Source organism: Lipotes vexillifer, unplaced genomic scaffold (genome assembly GCF_000442215.2).
Source record: "Lipotes vexillifer unplaced genomic scaffold, Lipotes_vexillifer_v1.1 scaffold172, whole genome shotgun sequence".
In the NCBI taxonomy this organism is placed as follows: Eukaryota; Metazoa; Chordata; class Mammalia; order Artiodactyla; family Lipotidae; genus Lipotes; species Lipotes vexillifer.
In genome coordinates this window covers 848,813-867,449 of record NW_006776799.1, presented here as the reverse complement: position 1 = coordinate 867,449, position 18,637 = coordinate 848,813, and the positions used below count along the sequence as shown (strand labels likewise).

At 34.9% G+C, this 18,637-nt stretch overlaps 1 protein-coding gene across 2 annotated transcripts in view; it reads right to left on the bottom strand.

Moving 5' to 3' along the window:
* CASD1 (CAS1 domain sialic acid O acetyltransferase 1) overlaps nt 1–18,637 on the bottom strand; it is a 76,698-nt gene that overhangs the window by 22,403 nt on the left and 35,658 nt on the right. The window contains exons 10-14 of one of the 2 annotated variants that reach the window (XM_007450645.1): nt 18,495–18,584; nt 5,555–5,674; nt 4,428–4,584; nt 2,982–3,061; nt 637–738 (exon numbers count right to left, since the gene is read on the bottom strand). In XM_007450645.1, coding sequence (XP_007450707.1) covers nt 637–738; nt 2,982–3,061; nt 4,428–4,584; nt 5,555–5,674; nt 18,495–18,584 — 549 coding nt within the window. Of the gene's footprint in view, nt 1–632; nt 739–2,981; nt 3,062–4,427; nt 4,585–5,554; nt 5,675–18,494; nt 18,585–18,637 lie in introns of both variants that reach the window. The other variant, XM_007450646.1, reaches the window with a different exon arrangement.

Sequence of the window (18,637 nt, the reverse complement as noted above, 5' to 3'; positions counted from 1 at the left end):
GAAAGAGTGAAAAGGGGTAATTAATATTTATTCAGTGTCTATTATTTTCCAAATGCTGTGCTAGATGTTTCATATTTTCCTGGCCAATTAAATCCTAACCAGCCTTCAAGATAAAATTCATGGAATAATCCATGACATTGCTCTCTTTTCTTTTAACACTTCTATTACAAAATCCATACTGCAGAGTTTACCACTAATTATAAGCAGTAAACCAGCGTTTTTGGGTTTTTTTAGTAATGCAGAGTTTTAAACTAGATTATAAGGTTTAGAAGCCTGGTGGTATGTCTTCTTTCTCTAAAATATATCCCTCATAACACCAACATCTAGAGCATATATTGAAGCTTAATAAGTACTGTGTTGAATGGCTGAAGCATATATATGAGATCATCTCTAAGTCAAAATTATGACTCAAATAAAGGTCACTTTATAGATAACATTTTTATAGTATTTTCCTACTGATATATGTACACATGTATATATACCCTTTCTCCACTATAAACACAGGGGAGGGCTGGACTGCTTTGATTTACCAAATCAACATGGTTCCTTATTCCTAAACTAAACAGATTAAAATTTTCCAAATAATTTTTAAAAGTATAATTTGAAATAGCAAAAGATCACAAGGTAAATACATACGTAACGATCTAACCTCCATCTGAACCACCATTCATATACATTGCCTTTCAGTTCGAAACACTTGGACAATGGCCAAAGAGAAAAGATCTTCTCAAATGCACCCTGAGGAATCCAGAAAATAAATTAAGATGGTACAAGTGAATACTTGCCTTGCAATTCTATTATAAACTGTCATTTTCTAAAGTTAAAATTATATAAGGGTCATTCACAATTTAAAAATTTTACTTAAATATTTCATTTGAAAATGTTTCATTTGAAAATAAATATATTCTACTAAAGGCTAATAAAGATGATTTAAAACATTTTTGTTAACTTACTTTCACTGCATATGAAAGGCTACTGAGACTAAAAAATAAAACAAACGAAAAAAAACCAAGCTGGTAATTATTCCATTTAAGGTTTTTAATCTAGTATACAAAAGAGTTAATATTTACTGATCAAAACACAGAAATACAAAATACTTCAGCCAACACAGTATCAATAACCTAAAGGATGATGGTTATAGTTTTTCTTTATCTAAAATAAATGTCCTTAATAATCTATAATTAACCATTTGAGTTAAAAGAATCCTCTGAATTAGTCACCTTACTCAATCAACCATACCCAAATTCCATTACTAGCCTTTGAAACAAAGTTTACAATTTTACTCTGGTCGAGTTAGTGAGTGTACCCCCTTATTAATCTGACAGCCTGGAAAATCTGGGAATGAAGGGGCAGAAGTCTTGGGTACATTCCTGCACATTAATGAAGTCTTTCAAAAAAGAGAACAAAAACCTCAATTTCCAGACTAAAGAATGAAGACAAACTCTATTAAGGAAACTCCATTATCAGACATAATGCCACAGCATAAAAAAATGTGTAACATCACAATTTTTTACAAGGCTAATAAAAATCAAAGCAAAATATGAAAATAGTATATTTTAGGTAATACCAAATCTTTAGGTCAGAAGAACTTCATTAACAAAATGCAATATTCTCCATTTAACCACAGAGTTTAAAATGCTAATAGCTTATAAAAATAGGTTCTATTAAAGCCTTTGCCTCAGAAAATTAAAGATGATTATTACCAAGACTTGCAATGTAAGGTATATACCTATTATATCATATTTCTATATTTTACCTATATATATTAGATACATGGCCCTGTAGATCATATATCACATATATGATGTATTTATAATTTAAATATTTCTCATTAAAAATTATTTTTTATGATTAATAATCAAGTATTTAATGAGCACCCATTTTGTGAAAGACACTGGGCTATGTACTTTTTTTTCTTGTCCAGTGGTCAATACTGATCCTAAGCTGGGGAAATCTTCTTAATTCTTTCTATTGAACTGCTGGTCCGCGTTCCTTTCTCTCCCTCAGATGAACCAGGGAGTGTTAGGAATTTTAATGAATAATCATCAAGTAATGTGGCAGTTACCTGGCTATTTCTTTATACATTTACCTATTGCTTATTATTTTATATATTTCCTGCAAAAAACCTTGGAAGTCAAGCAGAAATAAATATGCTTTATTTCTAAGTATAAAAATAAGTAGGAAAGCCTATAAAACAAAGAAAACAGCTTTATAGGACTACACACACACACACACACACACACACACACACACACAATGCTTATATGGCATTTTTACCTGGCACAGCCAGATACAAGACAGAGAGTGTTGGAGATGGGAGTAAACTACAGAGTATGTCACAACTATAGGCATTCAAATTACAATATTTTGTTATAAATATCATGCTGACCAAATAATATGTCTGTCTGATGGACTGACCAGCAGGTAGCAATTTGCCATCCTGCTAAAATAGCTGAGAAAAACCTCAACCATCATAATAGGGGGACAAAAGTTGATAAGAAAATGACCAAAAGTTTTATTAAGTTAAACGTACTACATATATACAAACCCTTCACTCTGAAGCTGGTTTTATTAACAGCCAAAATTTTACTCTATGCAGTTATTGAAAAATCAAGTTAAATTTTGGTGCCATGAATAATGCACAAACCAAGTTGCAAATTCTCTCAAGAGAATTTTGATCTTCACTTAGTGTCTTATAAGAGGCATTCAATAAAAGTTTGATTGATCAAAGTCAACTAAAATGGATTTTGAACAATTGCCAGAGGAAGAGCTTTAAATTGCTCTTACAACAGAAACAGTGGTAACAAAAGTAGATAGGTCTCAAAAGAACCACATTGAGTAGTCAGCTACAGAGTGACACTTTTATTGCAGTCATTAAAAAATGAGGCTTAAAAAAAGCTCTGACTCGTCTCTCATACTTTAATAGATTTGAACTTTACAATAAAATAGAACAAAATATAAACCAAAAAGACTATACAAACCTGAGAATATGCCAAAAAACATATACATAACAGCAAGAAGGCTAGTTTCAACAGTAAGCCAAAGTGCCAGAAACAATTTCCTAAGAGAGAAAATGTTTAATTTACTAAGAAATGTAAACTTACATTAGAAAACACATTAAGTATCTCTATTTAACATATTAATACCCTGCATAGCTCTTAAAAATAATTTAAGGCTGCCTACAGGATACAAAAAATATATCTAAGTAGTATAAATTACAAGTAGGACACGAAGAAAAGGTGGAGGGTCCTTACTAGGAATGAGGCTACAACATTAATCTGATACCCCATATACCTGCTATTTATCCACTATAAATATATTTGAAAATACCTCCTAGATTCAATTATACTATTCATTATTGAAAGTTACAACAAAATTTGGAACAATAGGTTCAATGTAACTCTAACGAACACTCATGTTTAATATAACTTAGATAATACTGCTTAAACATTACAGTTCTAAGGAGAGAGCTTAAGAACTCCCTAGTGGACTAATTTAACCATAAGATGTATTTTAACATATGCATATTTTAAATTATGTGTTCACAGTTTATATATACTGATTATCATTTTATTAATATGCTGGGTTTGTGTTGAGGAATGAAACTACAGAGCCTGTCCAAAGACACAAATGGACTTTACTGAACCCTTTCCTCAAGAATTATTTGATATTATAATAGAAGTCAACAGAAAATGTTTTTTGATATACAATATTTGATTGAAAGAGTTAAGTTAAATACATTATTAAAGATAAAAATTTTTCTTTTTCCAAAAAAGGGAGGCTTTTATTTTAATGACATGATCTTGAGGGGAAAAAGCATTAAGATAAACGACTGTGACCTCACTTTGAACATTATCAGACCTGGCTATGTGAAATTTGAAGATGACACCTGGGCACTTAGGTTTCCTTAAACAAAAAACAGGTTTATAATAACTGCTTAAAGGGTCGTCTAGAATATAAACTATATTAGTGATTTTTAAGCTTGTTTGACATAATGTTTACTCAAAATCTCAATATATATAAGAAATCAAACAAAGCAGAACTGCCAAGATTGAAGCAGGATGTATGGCCCTGGAGCCCTGTTTGGCTTTCCTCTCTTCTGGCTCTCTCCATTCTGATTCCATACAAGATAGTTTGAAAACGGCTGCACTAGTAGATATGTAAAATGGCTTTGAAAATTTAACTTTAAAAAAGAGAAAACACATACAATATAAATGCAAACTATTGTTCTGCACTGTTATACTACTTGAACTACTTAACTGTAAAATTTTAAAAACATAATTTAAGAACAAAATTTCAGAATGTCAAAGCTACACATAAATTTAACCTGTCAACATGTCTCAATAAAAATAATAGCCTTTAGCAACTGAAAAGGAACTTACATTGAAAGAATATATTTATTAACATTAGTAAGAGAGTATATTTACCGTTTGCTTTTTTTTGGATTATCTGTGGCCATAGTGCTAAAGTAACATATATGACCATGAACCATACAGTGACCAAGGGGACAAAGTAATAGAATTGATAAGGCCGATCCATTACTATACATAACACCACTACCAGGAAATTGAGACGAAATAAGACCTATTAAAAAGGAGAAGAAAATGTTTTTCATTCCAGGTATGCATGAAAAGCAGACAGATTCTGACAGAGTATAAATGTTTATTTAAGACTAAAATAATAACTGTACAAGTATGTTTTACTAATCCCTAAAATCACATTTGTTTTAAAATCATTGTAAAGAGTTGAATATAAAATATTTATGCATCATTATATTAACTGAATCCCAGCAAAGCACCAACCTGAGCTGTCCTCTGGCTACAACTGCCATCTTGTTAAATGCAGCAAAAGAATTATAAACCTCCTTCCTAGAGCTACAGTTCATAAACAGAGATTAGATTACCTCAACAAAAGGGTGTCCATTTCATCTCTGTTTGATGTTGATTTACCTCATTTGCTATTAAATTGAACATTTTAATAGGTACAAAATAATATTACTCAAATTAAAAATTGTCTTTGAAAAACAAAAGTATCTTTGGGACTTTTGTAACAGTCATTTCACACAGTGTGATGTCAAAGAACACAGAATTTGAGCAGATTAATATTAGAGCTTTATCACTTACAGTGTGACCTTAGGCAAATTATTTAACCTCTCTGAGCCTCAGTGTCTTTGTCTGTAAACATAAAGATCACAACTCAGGGTTGTAATGAAGGGTAAATAAAATAATGTTTACAAACTTCCTAGCACAAGGTAGAAACAAAAAATATTAATCCTCTTCTTGGAGAGAGAAAACATAGCATGTTTTAACAATCCCATGTAACTGTACATTTCTACAAAACTAAAGTGAATCAGCAATGTTCTCCTTTTGCTTTTATTATACATTCATCTAAATTCTATTTTTTCATCCCTCAGTAATGGAAATAACAAAACTTTAAAGTGCTATTTCATAAATTCAAATTATCCATGGCCTTAAAATGGACATATTTATAGTTTCTCCAGTTAGGCACAAAAGCATGTTGAAATGAAAGAAAACAAATAACCGTGCATTCCTACCTGACATACTCTATGAATTCCAAAGTCTCCTTTGATCCAAAAGTATGAGAAATGCCCATACCCTGTCTGAAATAGATATGCAGCAACCAGAACCCGAATGTGCATGTACACAGGCAAAAACTGTTGACAAAAATAAACAGGTGAAATACATGCTGACACTAACTATACCTAAATTATCATAACCAGTACATTTAACCAAGATAATGCAGCATCATTATTACTCAGCATTGGCGCAATGAAAAGATTTATTCTCAAAAATTAAGCCTTGTAGCAGGGGTTAAAAAAAGTAGACTTTGGAATTAGAGACATAGATTCAAATTCTGGTTCTGCCACTCATTAGCTATGTGACTTTAAACTTAAATTTGAGTTTCTAAACTGAAAAATGAGACTATCTTCTCCTTCCTCAAAGGGTCTTGTGAGGAATGAATGAATTAATAAATGTGAGGCGCTTTGTACATTTCATCCAATTTGAATTAAATATATTATATCCATAATTATTAATCACTATATATATGCTGAATACAAGGTCATTCTGGAGTTCACATTTTCTCAAGAAGATAAAAAACAAAACAAAGGGCTTCCCTGGTGGCACAGTGGTTAAGAATCCGCCTGCCAATGCAGGGGACGTGGGTTCAAGCCCTGGTCTGGGAAGATCCCACATGCCTCAGAGCAACTAAGCCTGTGCACCACAACTACTGAGCCTACACTCTAGAGCCCACAAGCCATAACTACTGGGCCCGTGAGCCACAACTACTAAAGTCTGCATGCCTAGAGCCCATGCTCTGCAACAAGAGAAGCCACCGCAATGAAAAGCCCACACACTACAACGAAGAGTAGCCCCCGCTCGCCACAACTAGAGAAAGCCCACGTGCAGCAACAAAGACCCAGTGCAGCCAAAAATAAATTTAAAAAAAATCCTAAAGAATTAAACCCCCCCCCCAAAAATCCTACATTTTTGGCCCCCCTAAATATACAGAATTTAGACTTGTAAATAAAATCGTCACATGACTACTTAAAATATTTGATTATTTAGCAAAAATTACATTTAAAAAACATATGCAAACTTAATTCAGAAATATTATTTCCCTTCTAATCTTATTTTATAAAACAATTTTATTTTACACTCCTGCATGTGTTTCATCTTTACCATGAGTTTTCAGAGCATCACATCTTCACTTTTGTCTAAGCTGAAATATAACATATTTCTAATCTATATTTTATGGGAGTCACTGGAAATATTATTTACAAGTCTTAACTCTCTTAAACTTAGAACACTGTCATGTGTTCTTCCCACCACCTATTAGTCCTTTAGGTGTATAGTCACGATCTCTACAACACAGGTAGTGTACTGCTTTTTAAAAAGATCTTTAACAGGCTTGTTTAGTGACATCCAACCTTTGTAATTATAAGGCCATTCTTTTAGGAATAATTACTAAATCTATGTAAACATTTTTTTGGCTTCTATTTTATAGACTCATCTGATCACCTCTATAATTATCCAGCATTAACACTGGTTATGGCCATTTTAGTTTAACAATGTCTTCCCTAAGTGATACTTTGTAGGATAAAATAATTGAGCAGATGCCTTAAACTGATTTTATAAGGCCTCGAACATATGCATCTTTTGTATATATCCTCGAATGCATTCTTGAACACATCTTTTTCTTTTCTGAGGGATAACATTGTTTTCTGGAAGGAAAACCCCCTGAATTATAATGTCATAAATTCTTCAACATAGTCTCCACTCTAGCAAAACTGTTAGATTCTCTGTCTCCTAAACTGGTCTTTCTTGTACTTTCCTGTCACCTCTCCTTTGTTTATCTGTTCTTTCTACCCTGGAATGTTCTCCTAACCACATTTTGTTTATACAAATCCTATCCTTCTTTAGAGCCCTGGTCAAATTTTCCAATCTTTTACTCTCAGATGAAAGTCATTTCTCTTTTTGAATTCCTTTAAGCACCAACAATCTATATATTAGAGTTTATATTTATTGCTTTTCATCATTAGTTCTTTTTAAATGTCTTATCTCATCTTTAGATCAGAAATTTTCAATGAAGGTGTAACATATTAGAATCACTGGGATGAAAGTGGGAATACAGTACTGAAATAGCCTCAAAACTTATCTAACCTAAACTTGTATCTTTACCTCATTCTTGAACACACTCTAAAATATTCCCTTCAAGGGCTTCCCTGGTGGCGCAGCGGTTGAGAGTCTGCCTGCCAATGCAGGGGACACGGGTTCCTGCCCCAGTCCAGGAAGATCCCACATGCCGCGGAGTGGCTGGGCCCGTGAGCCATGGCCGCTGGGCCTGCACGCCCGGAGCCTGTGCCCCCACAACGGGAGCAACGGGAGAGGCCACAACAGTGAGAGGCCCGCGTATCGTAAAAAAAAAAAAAAAAATTCCCTTCAAGTATTTGAGCACTTTTTAATAGCAGAAAACACACAAATTCCCAAGGCAATCCATTCCATTTTCAGATGGTCATTAATTGCTATAAAGTTCTTTTTCATGAAAAGTTGAAATCAAACTCTATGTAAAAGCTACCAAATTAAGCTGTCTACGGCAGTGCTGTGTGATGAAAATAAAATGTGAGCCACATAGTAAATTTTTAATGTGGCTGCCAGACATTTAAAGAGTTAAAAGAAATAAGTGACTGCCAGGTTCCCGGGATCCAGGGGCAACTTCCCCGGGAGAACACACGGCGGGCCTCAGGCTGGTGCAACGTCATGTTGGCCTCTGCCGCCGCAGGCTCAACCCGCACTCCGTGACCCTCCCTGCCCCCAGCCTGAGTGAGCCAGAGCCCCCGAATCAGCAGCTCCTTTAACCCCGTCCTGTCTGAGCAAAGAACAGCCGCCCTCCTGCGACCTACACGCAGAGGCGGGGCCAAACCCAAAGCTGAGCCCCTGGGAGCTGTGAGAACAAAGAAGAGAAAGGGAAATCTCTCCCAGTAGCCTCAGAAGCAGCGGATTAAAGCTCCACAATCAACTTGATGTACCCTGCATCTGTGGAATACATGAATAGACAGCGAATCATCCCAAATTGAGGAGATGGACTTTGAGAGCAAGATTTATGATTTTTTTCCCTTTTTCTCTTTTTGTGAGTGTGTATGTGTATGCTTCTGTGTGAGATTTTGTCTGTATAGCTCTGCTTCTACCATTTGTCCTAGGGTTCTATCCATCCGTTTCTTTAAAAAAATTTTTTTTCTTAACAATTAACTTTAATAACTTTATTTTATTTTACTTTATCTTCTTTCCTTCCTTCCTTCCTTCGCTCCTTCCTTCCTTCCCTCCCTCCTTTAGACAACAAATCATCCCAAATTGAGGAGATGGACTTTGAGAGCAAGATTTATGATTTTTTTCCCCTTTTCCTTTCTTGTGTTTATGTGTATGCTTCTGTGTGAGATTTTGTCTGTATAGCTTTGCTTCCACCATTTGTCCTAAGGTTCTATCCGTCCCTTTTTTTTTAATGTTTTTTCTTAATAATTATATTTTAATTTAATGATTTTATTATATTTTACTTTATCTTACTTTATCTTCTTTCTTTCTTTTTTCCTTCCTTCCCTCCTTCCTTCCTTCCTTCCTCCCGTCCCTCCCTCCCTCCCTCCTTTCTTTCTTTCCTTTTTTTTCTTCCTTCCTTCCTTCCTACTTCTACTAATTCTTTCTCTCTACTTTTTTTCCCCTTTTATTCTGAGCCGTGTGGATGAAAGGCTCTTGGTGCTGCAGCCAGGAGTCAGTGCTGCGCCTCTGAGGTGGGAGAGCCAACTTCAGGACACTGGTCCACAAGAGACCTCCCAGCTCCACATAATATCAAACGTCAAAAATCTCCCAGAGAGCTCCATCTCAACACCAGCACCCAGCTTCACTTAACGACCAGCAAGCTACGGTGCTGGACACCCTATGCCAAACAACTAGCAAAACAGGAACACAACCCCACCCATTAGCAGAGAGGCTGCCCAAAATCATAAGAAGTCCACAGACACCCCAAAACACACCACCAGACGTGGACCTGCCCACCAGAGAGACAAGATCCAGCCTCATCCACCAGAACACAGGCACTAGTCCCCTCCACCAGGAAGCCTACACAACCCACTGAAACAACCTTAGCCACTGGGGACAGACATCAAAAACAACGGAAACTACGAATCTGCAGCCTGCAAAAAGGAGACGCCAAACACAGTAAGATAAGCAAAATGAGAAGACAGAAAAACTCACAGCAGATGAAGGAGCAAGATAAAAACGCACCAGACCTAACAAATGAAGAGGAAATAGGCAGTCTACCTGAAAAAGAATTCAGAATAATGATGCTAAAGATGATTCAAAATCCTGGAAATAGAATAGACAAAATGCAAGAAACATTTAACAAGGACCTAGAAGAACTAAAGATGAAACAAACAATGATGAACAACACAATAAATGAAATGAAAAATACTCTAGATGGGATCAATAGCAGAATAACTGAGGCAGAAGAACGGATAAGTGACCTGGAAGATAAAATAGTGGAAATAACTACTGCAGAGCAGAATAAAGAAAAAAGAATGAAAAGAACTGAGGACAGTCTCAGAGACCTCTGGGACAACATTAAACGCACCAACATTCGAATTATAGGGGTTCCAGAAGAAGAAGAGAAAAAGAAAGGGACTGAGAAAATATTTGAAGAGATTATAGTTGAAAACTTCCCTAATATGGGAAAGGAAATAGTTAATCAAGTCCAGGAAGCACAGAGAGTCCCATACAGGATAAATTCAAGGAGAAATACGCCAAGACACATATTAATCAAACTGTCAAAAACTAAATACAAAGAAAGCATATTAAAAGCAGCAAGGGAAAAACAACAAATAACACACAAGGGAATCCCCATAAGGTTAACAGCTGATCTCTCAGCAGAAACTCTACAAGCCAGAAGGGAGTGGCAGGACATACTGAAAGTGATGAAGGAGAAAAACCTGCAACCAAGATTACTCTACCCAGCAAGGATCTCATTCAGATTTGATGGAGAAATTAAAACCTTTACAGACAAGCAAAAGCTGAGAGAGTTCAGCACCACCAAACCAGCTTTACAACAAATGCTAAAGGAACTTCTCTAGACAAAAACACAAGAGAAGGAAAAGTCCTATAATAACGAACCCAAAACAATTTAGAAAATGGGAATAGGAACATACATATCGATAATTACCTTAAATGTAAATGGACTAAATGCTCCCACCAAAAGACACAGATTGGCTGAATGGATACAAAAACAAGACCCATATATATGCTGTCTACAAGAGACCCACTTCAGACCTAGAGACACATACAGACTGAAAGTAAGGGGATGGAAAAAGATATTCCATGCAAATGGAAACCAAAAGAAAGCTGGAGTAGCAATTCTCATATCAGACAAAATAGACTTTAAAATAAAGACTATTAGAAGAGGCAAAGAAGGACACTACATAATGATCAAGGGATCAATCCAAGAAGAAGATATAACAATTGTAAATATTTATGCACCCAACATAGAAGCACCTCAATACATAAGGCAAATACTAACAGCCATAAAAGGGGAAATCGACAGTAACACATTCATAGTACGGGACTTTTAACACCCCACTTTCACCAATGGACAGATCATCCAAAATGAAAATAAATAAGGAAACACGAGCTTTAAATGATACATTAAACAAGATGGACTTAATTGATATTTATAGGACACTCCATCCAAAAACAACAGAATACACATTTTTCTCAAGTGCTCATGGAACATTCTCCAGGATAGATCATATCTTAGGTCACAAATCAAGCCTTGCTAAATTTAAGAAAATTGAAATTGTATCAAGTATCTTTTCTGACCACAATGCCATAAGACTAGATATCAATTACAGGAAAACATCTGTAAAAAATACAAACACATGGAGGCTAAACAATACACTATTTACTAACGAAGTGATCACTGAAGAAATCAAAGAGGAAATAAAAAAATACCTAGAAACAAAAGACAATGGAGACACAACAACCCAAAACCTATGGAATGCAGCCAAAGCAGTTCTAAGAGGGAAGTTCATAGCAATAAAGCCCACCTTAAGAAACAGGAAACATCTCAAATAAACAACCTAACCTTGCACCTAAAGCAATTAGAGAAAGAAGAAAAAAAAACCCCCAGAGTTAGCAGAAAGAAAGAAATCATAAAAATCAGGTCAGAAATAAATGAAAAAGAAATGAAGGAAACAATGAGCAAAGATCAATAAAACTAAAAGCTGGTTCTTTGAGAAGATTAACAAAATTGATAAACCATTAGCCAGACTCATCAAGAAAATAAGGGAGAAGACTCAAATCAATAGAATCAGAAATGAAAAAGGAGAAGTAACAACTGACACTGCAGAAATACAAAAAATCATGAGGGATTACTACAAGCAACTCTATGCCAATAAAATGGACAATCTGGAAGAAATGGACAAATTCTTAGAAATGCACAAACTGCCAAGACTGAATCAGGAAGAAATAGAAAATATGAACAGACCAATCACAAACACTGAAATTGAAACTGTGATTAAAAATCTTCCAACAAACAAAAGCCCAGGACCAGATGGCTTCACAGGCGAATTCTATCAAACATTTAGAGAAGAGCTAACACCTATTCTTCTCAAACTCTTCCAAAATATAGCAGAGGGAGGAACACTCCCAAACTCATTCTACGAGGCCACCATCACCTTGATACCAAAACCAGACAAGGATGTCACAAAGAAAGAAAACTACAGGCCAATATCACTGATGAACATAGATGCAAAAATCCTCAACAAAATACTAGCAAACAGAATCCAACAGCACATTAAAAGGATCATACACCATGATCAAGTGGGGTTTATTCCAGGAATGCAAGGATTCTTCAATATACGCAAATCTATCAATGTGATTAACCATATTAACAAATTGAAGGAGAAAAACCATATGATCATCTCAATAGATGCAGAGAAAGCTTTTGACAAAATTCAACACCCATTTATGATAAAAACCCTGCAGAAAGTAGGTGTAGAGGGAACTTTCCTCAATATAATAAAGGCCGTATATGACAAGCCCACAGCCAACATCATCCTCAATGGCGAAAAACTGAAAGCATTTCCACTAAGGTCAGGAACAAGACAAGGTTGCCCACTCTCACCACTCTTATTCAACATAGTTTTGGAAGTTTTAGCCACAGCAATCAGAGAAGAAAAGGAAATAAAAGGAATCCAAATCGGAAAAGAAGAAGTAAAGCTGTCACTGTTTGCAGATGACATGATACTATACATAGAGAATCCTAAAGATGCTACCAGAAAACTACTAGAGCTAATCAATGAATTTGGTAAAGTAGCAGGATACAAAATTAATGCACAGAAATCTCTGGCATTCCTATATACTAATGATGAAAAATCTGAAAGTGAAATCAAGAAAACACTCCCATTTACCATTGCAACAAAAAGAATAAAATATCTAGGAATAAACCTACCTAAGGAGACAAAAGACCTGTATGCAGAAAATTATAAGACACTGATGAAAGAAATTAAAGATGATACAAACAGATGGAGAGATATACCATGTTCTTGGATTGGAAGAATCAACATTGTGAAAATGACTCTACTTCCCAAAGCAATCTATAGATTCAATGCAATCCCTATCAAACTACCACTGGCATTTTTCACAGAACTAGAACAAAAAATTTCACAATTTGTATGGAAACACAAAAGACCCCGAATAGCCAAAGCAATCTTGAGAACAAAAAATGGAGCTGGAGGAATCAGGCTGCCTGACTTCAGACTATACTACAAAGCTACAGTAATCAAGACAGTATGGTACTGGCACAAAAACAGAAAGATAGATCAATGGAATAGGATAGAAAGCCCAGAGATAAACCCATGCACATATGGTCACCTTATCTTTGATAAAGGTGGCAGGAATATACAGTGGAGAAAGGACAGCCTCTTCAATAAGTGGTGCTGGGAAAACTGGACAGGTACATGTAAAAGTATGAGATTAGATCACTCCCTAACACCATACACAAAAATAAGCTCAAAATGGATTAAAGACCTAAATGTAAGGCCAGAAACTATCAAACTCTTAGAGGAAAACATAGGCAGAACACTCTATGACATAAATCACAGCAAGATCCTTCTTGACCCATCTCCTAGAGTAATGGAGATAAAAACAAAAATAAACAAATGGGACCTAATGAAACTTCAAAGCTTTTGCACAGCAAAGGAAACCATAAACAAGACCAAAAGACAGCCCTCAGAATGGGAGAAAATATTTGCAAATGAATCAACTGACAAAGGATTAATCTCTAAAATTTACAGGCAGCTCATGCAGCTCAATAACAAAAAAATAAACAACCCAATCCAAAAATGGGCAGAAGACCTAAATAGACATTTCTCCAAAGAAGATATACAGACTGCCAACAAACACATGAAAGAATGCTCAACATCATTAATCATTAGGGAAATGCAAATCAAAACTACAATGAGATATCATCTCACACCAGTCAGAATGGCCATCATCAAAAAATCTAGAAAAAATAAATGCTGGAGAGGTTGTGGAGAAAAGGGAACACTCCTGTACTGCTGGTGGGAATGTGAATTGGTACAGCCACTATGGAGAACATTATGGAGGATCCTTAAAAAACTACAAATAGAACTACCATATGACCCAGCAATCCCACTACTGGGCACATACCCTGAGAAAACCGTAATTCAAAAAGCGTCATGTACCAAAGTGTTCATTGCAGCTCTATTTACAATAGCCCGGAGATGGAAACAACCTAAGTGCCCATCATTGGATGAATGGATAAAGAAGATGTGGCACATATATACAATGGAATATTACTCAGCCATAAAAAGAAACGAAATTGAGCTATTTGTAATGAGGTGGATAGACCTAGAGTCTGTCATACTGAGTGAAGTAAGTCAGAAAGAGACAAATACCGTATGCTAACACATATATATGGAGTTTAAGAAAAAAAAAAATGTCATGAAGAACCTAGGGGTAAGACAGGAATAAAGACACAGACCTACTGGAGAACGGACTTGAGGATATGGGGATGGGGAAGGGTGAGCTGTGACAAAGCAAGAGACAGGCATGGACATATATACACTACCAAACATAAGTTAGATAGGTAGTGGGAAGCAGCCGCATAGCACAGGGATTTCAGCTCGGTGGTTTGTGACCGCCTGGAGAGGTGGGATAGGGAGGGTGGGAGGGAGGGAGATGCAAGAGGGAAGAGATATGGGAACATATGTATATGTATAACTGATTCATTTTGTTATAAAGCAAAAACTAACACACCATTGTAAAGCAATTATACTCCAATAAAGATGTTAAAAAAATAAATAAAATAAAATGACTATATGAAAAAACAAGAAATAAGTGAAATTAATTTTAATAAACACATTTTATTTAATTCAATATATCCAAAATATTATCATTCTGACATATACCATGACATTTCATATTTTTTCATATTAAACTTTTGAACTTTGTATGCATTTACCATAATTAATCATACTTAATCTCATATATATTTCACATTTACAGCACATCTCAATTCCGACTAGCTACATTTCAAGTGCTCAATGGCCACGTGTGGCTAGTGGCCACCAAAATGGACAGTCTAACTCTAGAGGCATATGCATGCACTTAATCACTTTTGCATCTGATAGTTCTATGAACAGTTGAAAACAGATGTCAAACCGAGGCTAACCATTTCCAATTACTTGAACCACTCTCCATAACACATGCTTTCCAGCCCTGTCAATACTGGGTCTGGGCCTACAATGTTGAGACTTGGTTATATTTAAACAGTAAATACAACCATTTAAATTGAATTAAACACTATCAGAACAATTTGCGAAGTTTCTACCAATGTTGGATTATTACAAATTTCATGTAATACTTCTCCCAACTTTTTAAGATATTTTAAACCAACAGAAAAGTTGCAATAGTGCAACGAACAACTATTTACCATGCTGAACTATTTAAAAGTATTTGCAGACCATGTGTCTGCAAATTTAGACCATCATCCCTAAATATCTTAGCAAGTATCACCTAAGAAGAATAGTTTCTTGTAATAATAGTTTCTTGTATAGTTCTTATATTATCATTATAATACCCATGAAATTAAATATAAATATAATAGTATCTATTGTATAATCCATATATGAATTCCCTTGACTGTCCCAGTGATATCCTTTATGATTAAAAAAAATTTTTTTTTGATTTAGGAACCTTGAACCAAGAATCACACATTGCATTTAGTTTTCATTCCGCTTTAGTCTCCTTTAATTCGAATTGTTTTCCTTTTTGTCTTTCAGGAGTCAAGTATTACTTACAACAAAATTTTAGTATTAAAAGTGTATTGAGAATCCAATTTCATTAGAATTAATAGGCTGACTGCTGGTTCTCTTCTTTTTCTAGCCCCACATATTTTCCCTTAAGACCTTTTACTCAGGTCCCTTCATGGAAGTTATTTACAAACTCTCAAAGGAGAAAAAGCCACAATGGAACACAAAATCATCCACTGTATATACCTAACTTGCTGCACTCTCTGTATTTAATTCACAATATTTTATCCATATCTGATATAAGTTATGTTTAAAAGAATGTTTACACCAACAATTGCAATCTGCCAGACCATCTGGATTATTTTAATAATTCTCTGTAATTATTTTACTATAAAAACATGGCACAACTAAAGTCTAACATATTTTACTCAAAATAAAAAAGCATTAAGATTAGGTAATTAAAATAATCATGACCATTAAAAAGTTTTTAATGAGGGTAATCCCACAAATATCCAAGAATCAAGTCCCCAAATACATTATAACCCATGCTAATAATGCTTTGCCAGTGTAGATACAGGTAATTTTTAACCACAAAATTCTATATAAATGAACAGGGATATGTTAATTAATCATAACTGATCTGTTAATGAAAAGTATGTCCTTCCAGAATATAGATGTTTTTAAATTGTAACTTAGAATGTATTGGGATATAGTCTAAGATGTATTAGAATGCTAGCGTGACAAATAATTATAGTAGAATGCCAAATTGCTTTCATCCTTTTATGATCCAAATCTTTTCTGGAATCAATGAGTTGAAGAACTGAATCTGCCATTAATTCTTTCTTTTTTTTTTTTTTTTTACACAGTACTATTACCCTTTATATGTCAGCAATTAATTATGTCTTAAGTGGCATTTTCTTAAAACAAAACCCTCTCCCCACCCCCCTTCAAATTAAACTAATCTTTCTTCATATGTCAGAGATATTTCTATGATTCAATATTCATCTTTACTTTTTAGAAAATCTGCTAAATTTATCCTACAAATTCTGAACTGGGCTTATGAACTAATTCTTACTATCTTCATCTCTCCTTGCTTTGGATCTCTTTTATTGTCTTGGTTCTTCCACAGTTACCTGAATTCACTAGGTCCCCTTCAGCTGCAGTGTCACAGGAGTTTTACTGTTGTCACAAATATACATATCATAGCCATACAATTTCAGTAAAAATTATACCTCTTCCTCTGCCTTTTGCCCTTCAAACGAGCCATCCATGAAATCACCAATAATTTTTGAAAATAATAAAGAGGCTTAATGAAGAATAACATTAGTATTTTCTAATTGTTAGAGATATCTGAAAAACCCTAGTATTATTTATCTTCTTAACTGCTGCAATGGAAATTTCAAAATACTCCTTTCTGGCCAACACTCCCCTATTATCTCAACATTGACTCAATGTTAAATGGAATCACTGATTCTATGTTAAGTTACTGTTTACAGATGTGTGCTTTATATAAGCAAATAAAGCAATAAAAACCAGTTCAGTAGTTCCCAAATTATGAAAGAACTTGTTAAATTTTTAAAACATATTTTATAGAAATCAGTTTGTACCTTCCCTATAAAAACTTGTGTGGAAGTGGTTATTAGATACCTAGGTTTACTCTTAAAAGCTTGTCTTAAATGTATGTAGCTGTATGTTACAATTCTGAACACATTTTTTCTACCCCTACCAAATCCAAGATGTCCCCAAATAATGAGAATCCAAAGTCTAAAAGACATAAAAAGACACCTACGGCTAAGGGAAAAATGATTTTGTCCAGGTACAGAGGGCACTAGGTGAGCAAAGGAAGGGTCCTCCATCTCATGGAAGTGGTAATACTTATGAAGTATGGCACATAATATGTGGTCAACAACAGCAGACCATGGGTATCTGAGTACTCTGAATACTGGGGCAAGAGAGTTCTAAGTTTTTAAACTTTAAAAATATAAAAATGGGGCTTCCCTGGTGGCGCAGTGCTTGAGAGTCCGCCTGCCAATGCAGGAGACGCGGGTTTGTGCCCCGTTCCGGGAAGATCCCACATGCCGCGGAGCGGCTGGGCCCGTGAGCCATGGCCACTGAGCCTGTGCGTCCGGAGCCTGTGCTCCGCAAATGGGAGAGGCCACAACAGTGAGAGGCCCGCATAACGCAAGAAAAAAAATATATATATATAAAAATGGTTGGTCAAACTTCCTAACATACAGTGAAGGATAGAATATAAAATATAATCATCTAATTTGATTTCTTTTAATAGTAACTTGCCTATTCTAAATCCTTTGCAATTAAGTATCATCTAGAAAGTTTCTTGATAACTTTAGTTGTTCAGCAGAAGGACATGAAACAATACCCTTAGATTATTAGCTGTTCCTACTACCTTAAAATTAAGGCAAGGTAAATACAAATTATTGCTTTATCTTTTAAAAAATAATTATTTTGCTTTTAAGACTATACATTCTCAAAGAGTCAGATGGTAGGAGAAAAATGGGAAGACAGAAAAATTGGGTGGGAAATAAGAAGGGTCTCCAAATGGTAGAGAATATAAAACACAAAAGAATTGGTGCCCTTAAGGAAACATTAAAGTGACATTATTTCCTATATTTTCAGAACTTAAATTCAAAATACTTACTGTACTTGCTCCAGAGATATGATAAATCAAAATCACAAGTTGCATCCAGCCTTTCCATTCATCTGTTTGTTCTCTATTTAACACTTTAGTCTGTGTAAAAGAATCAAACTTTGTTTTAAAATTCATCATGAAGCTATTATTTG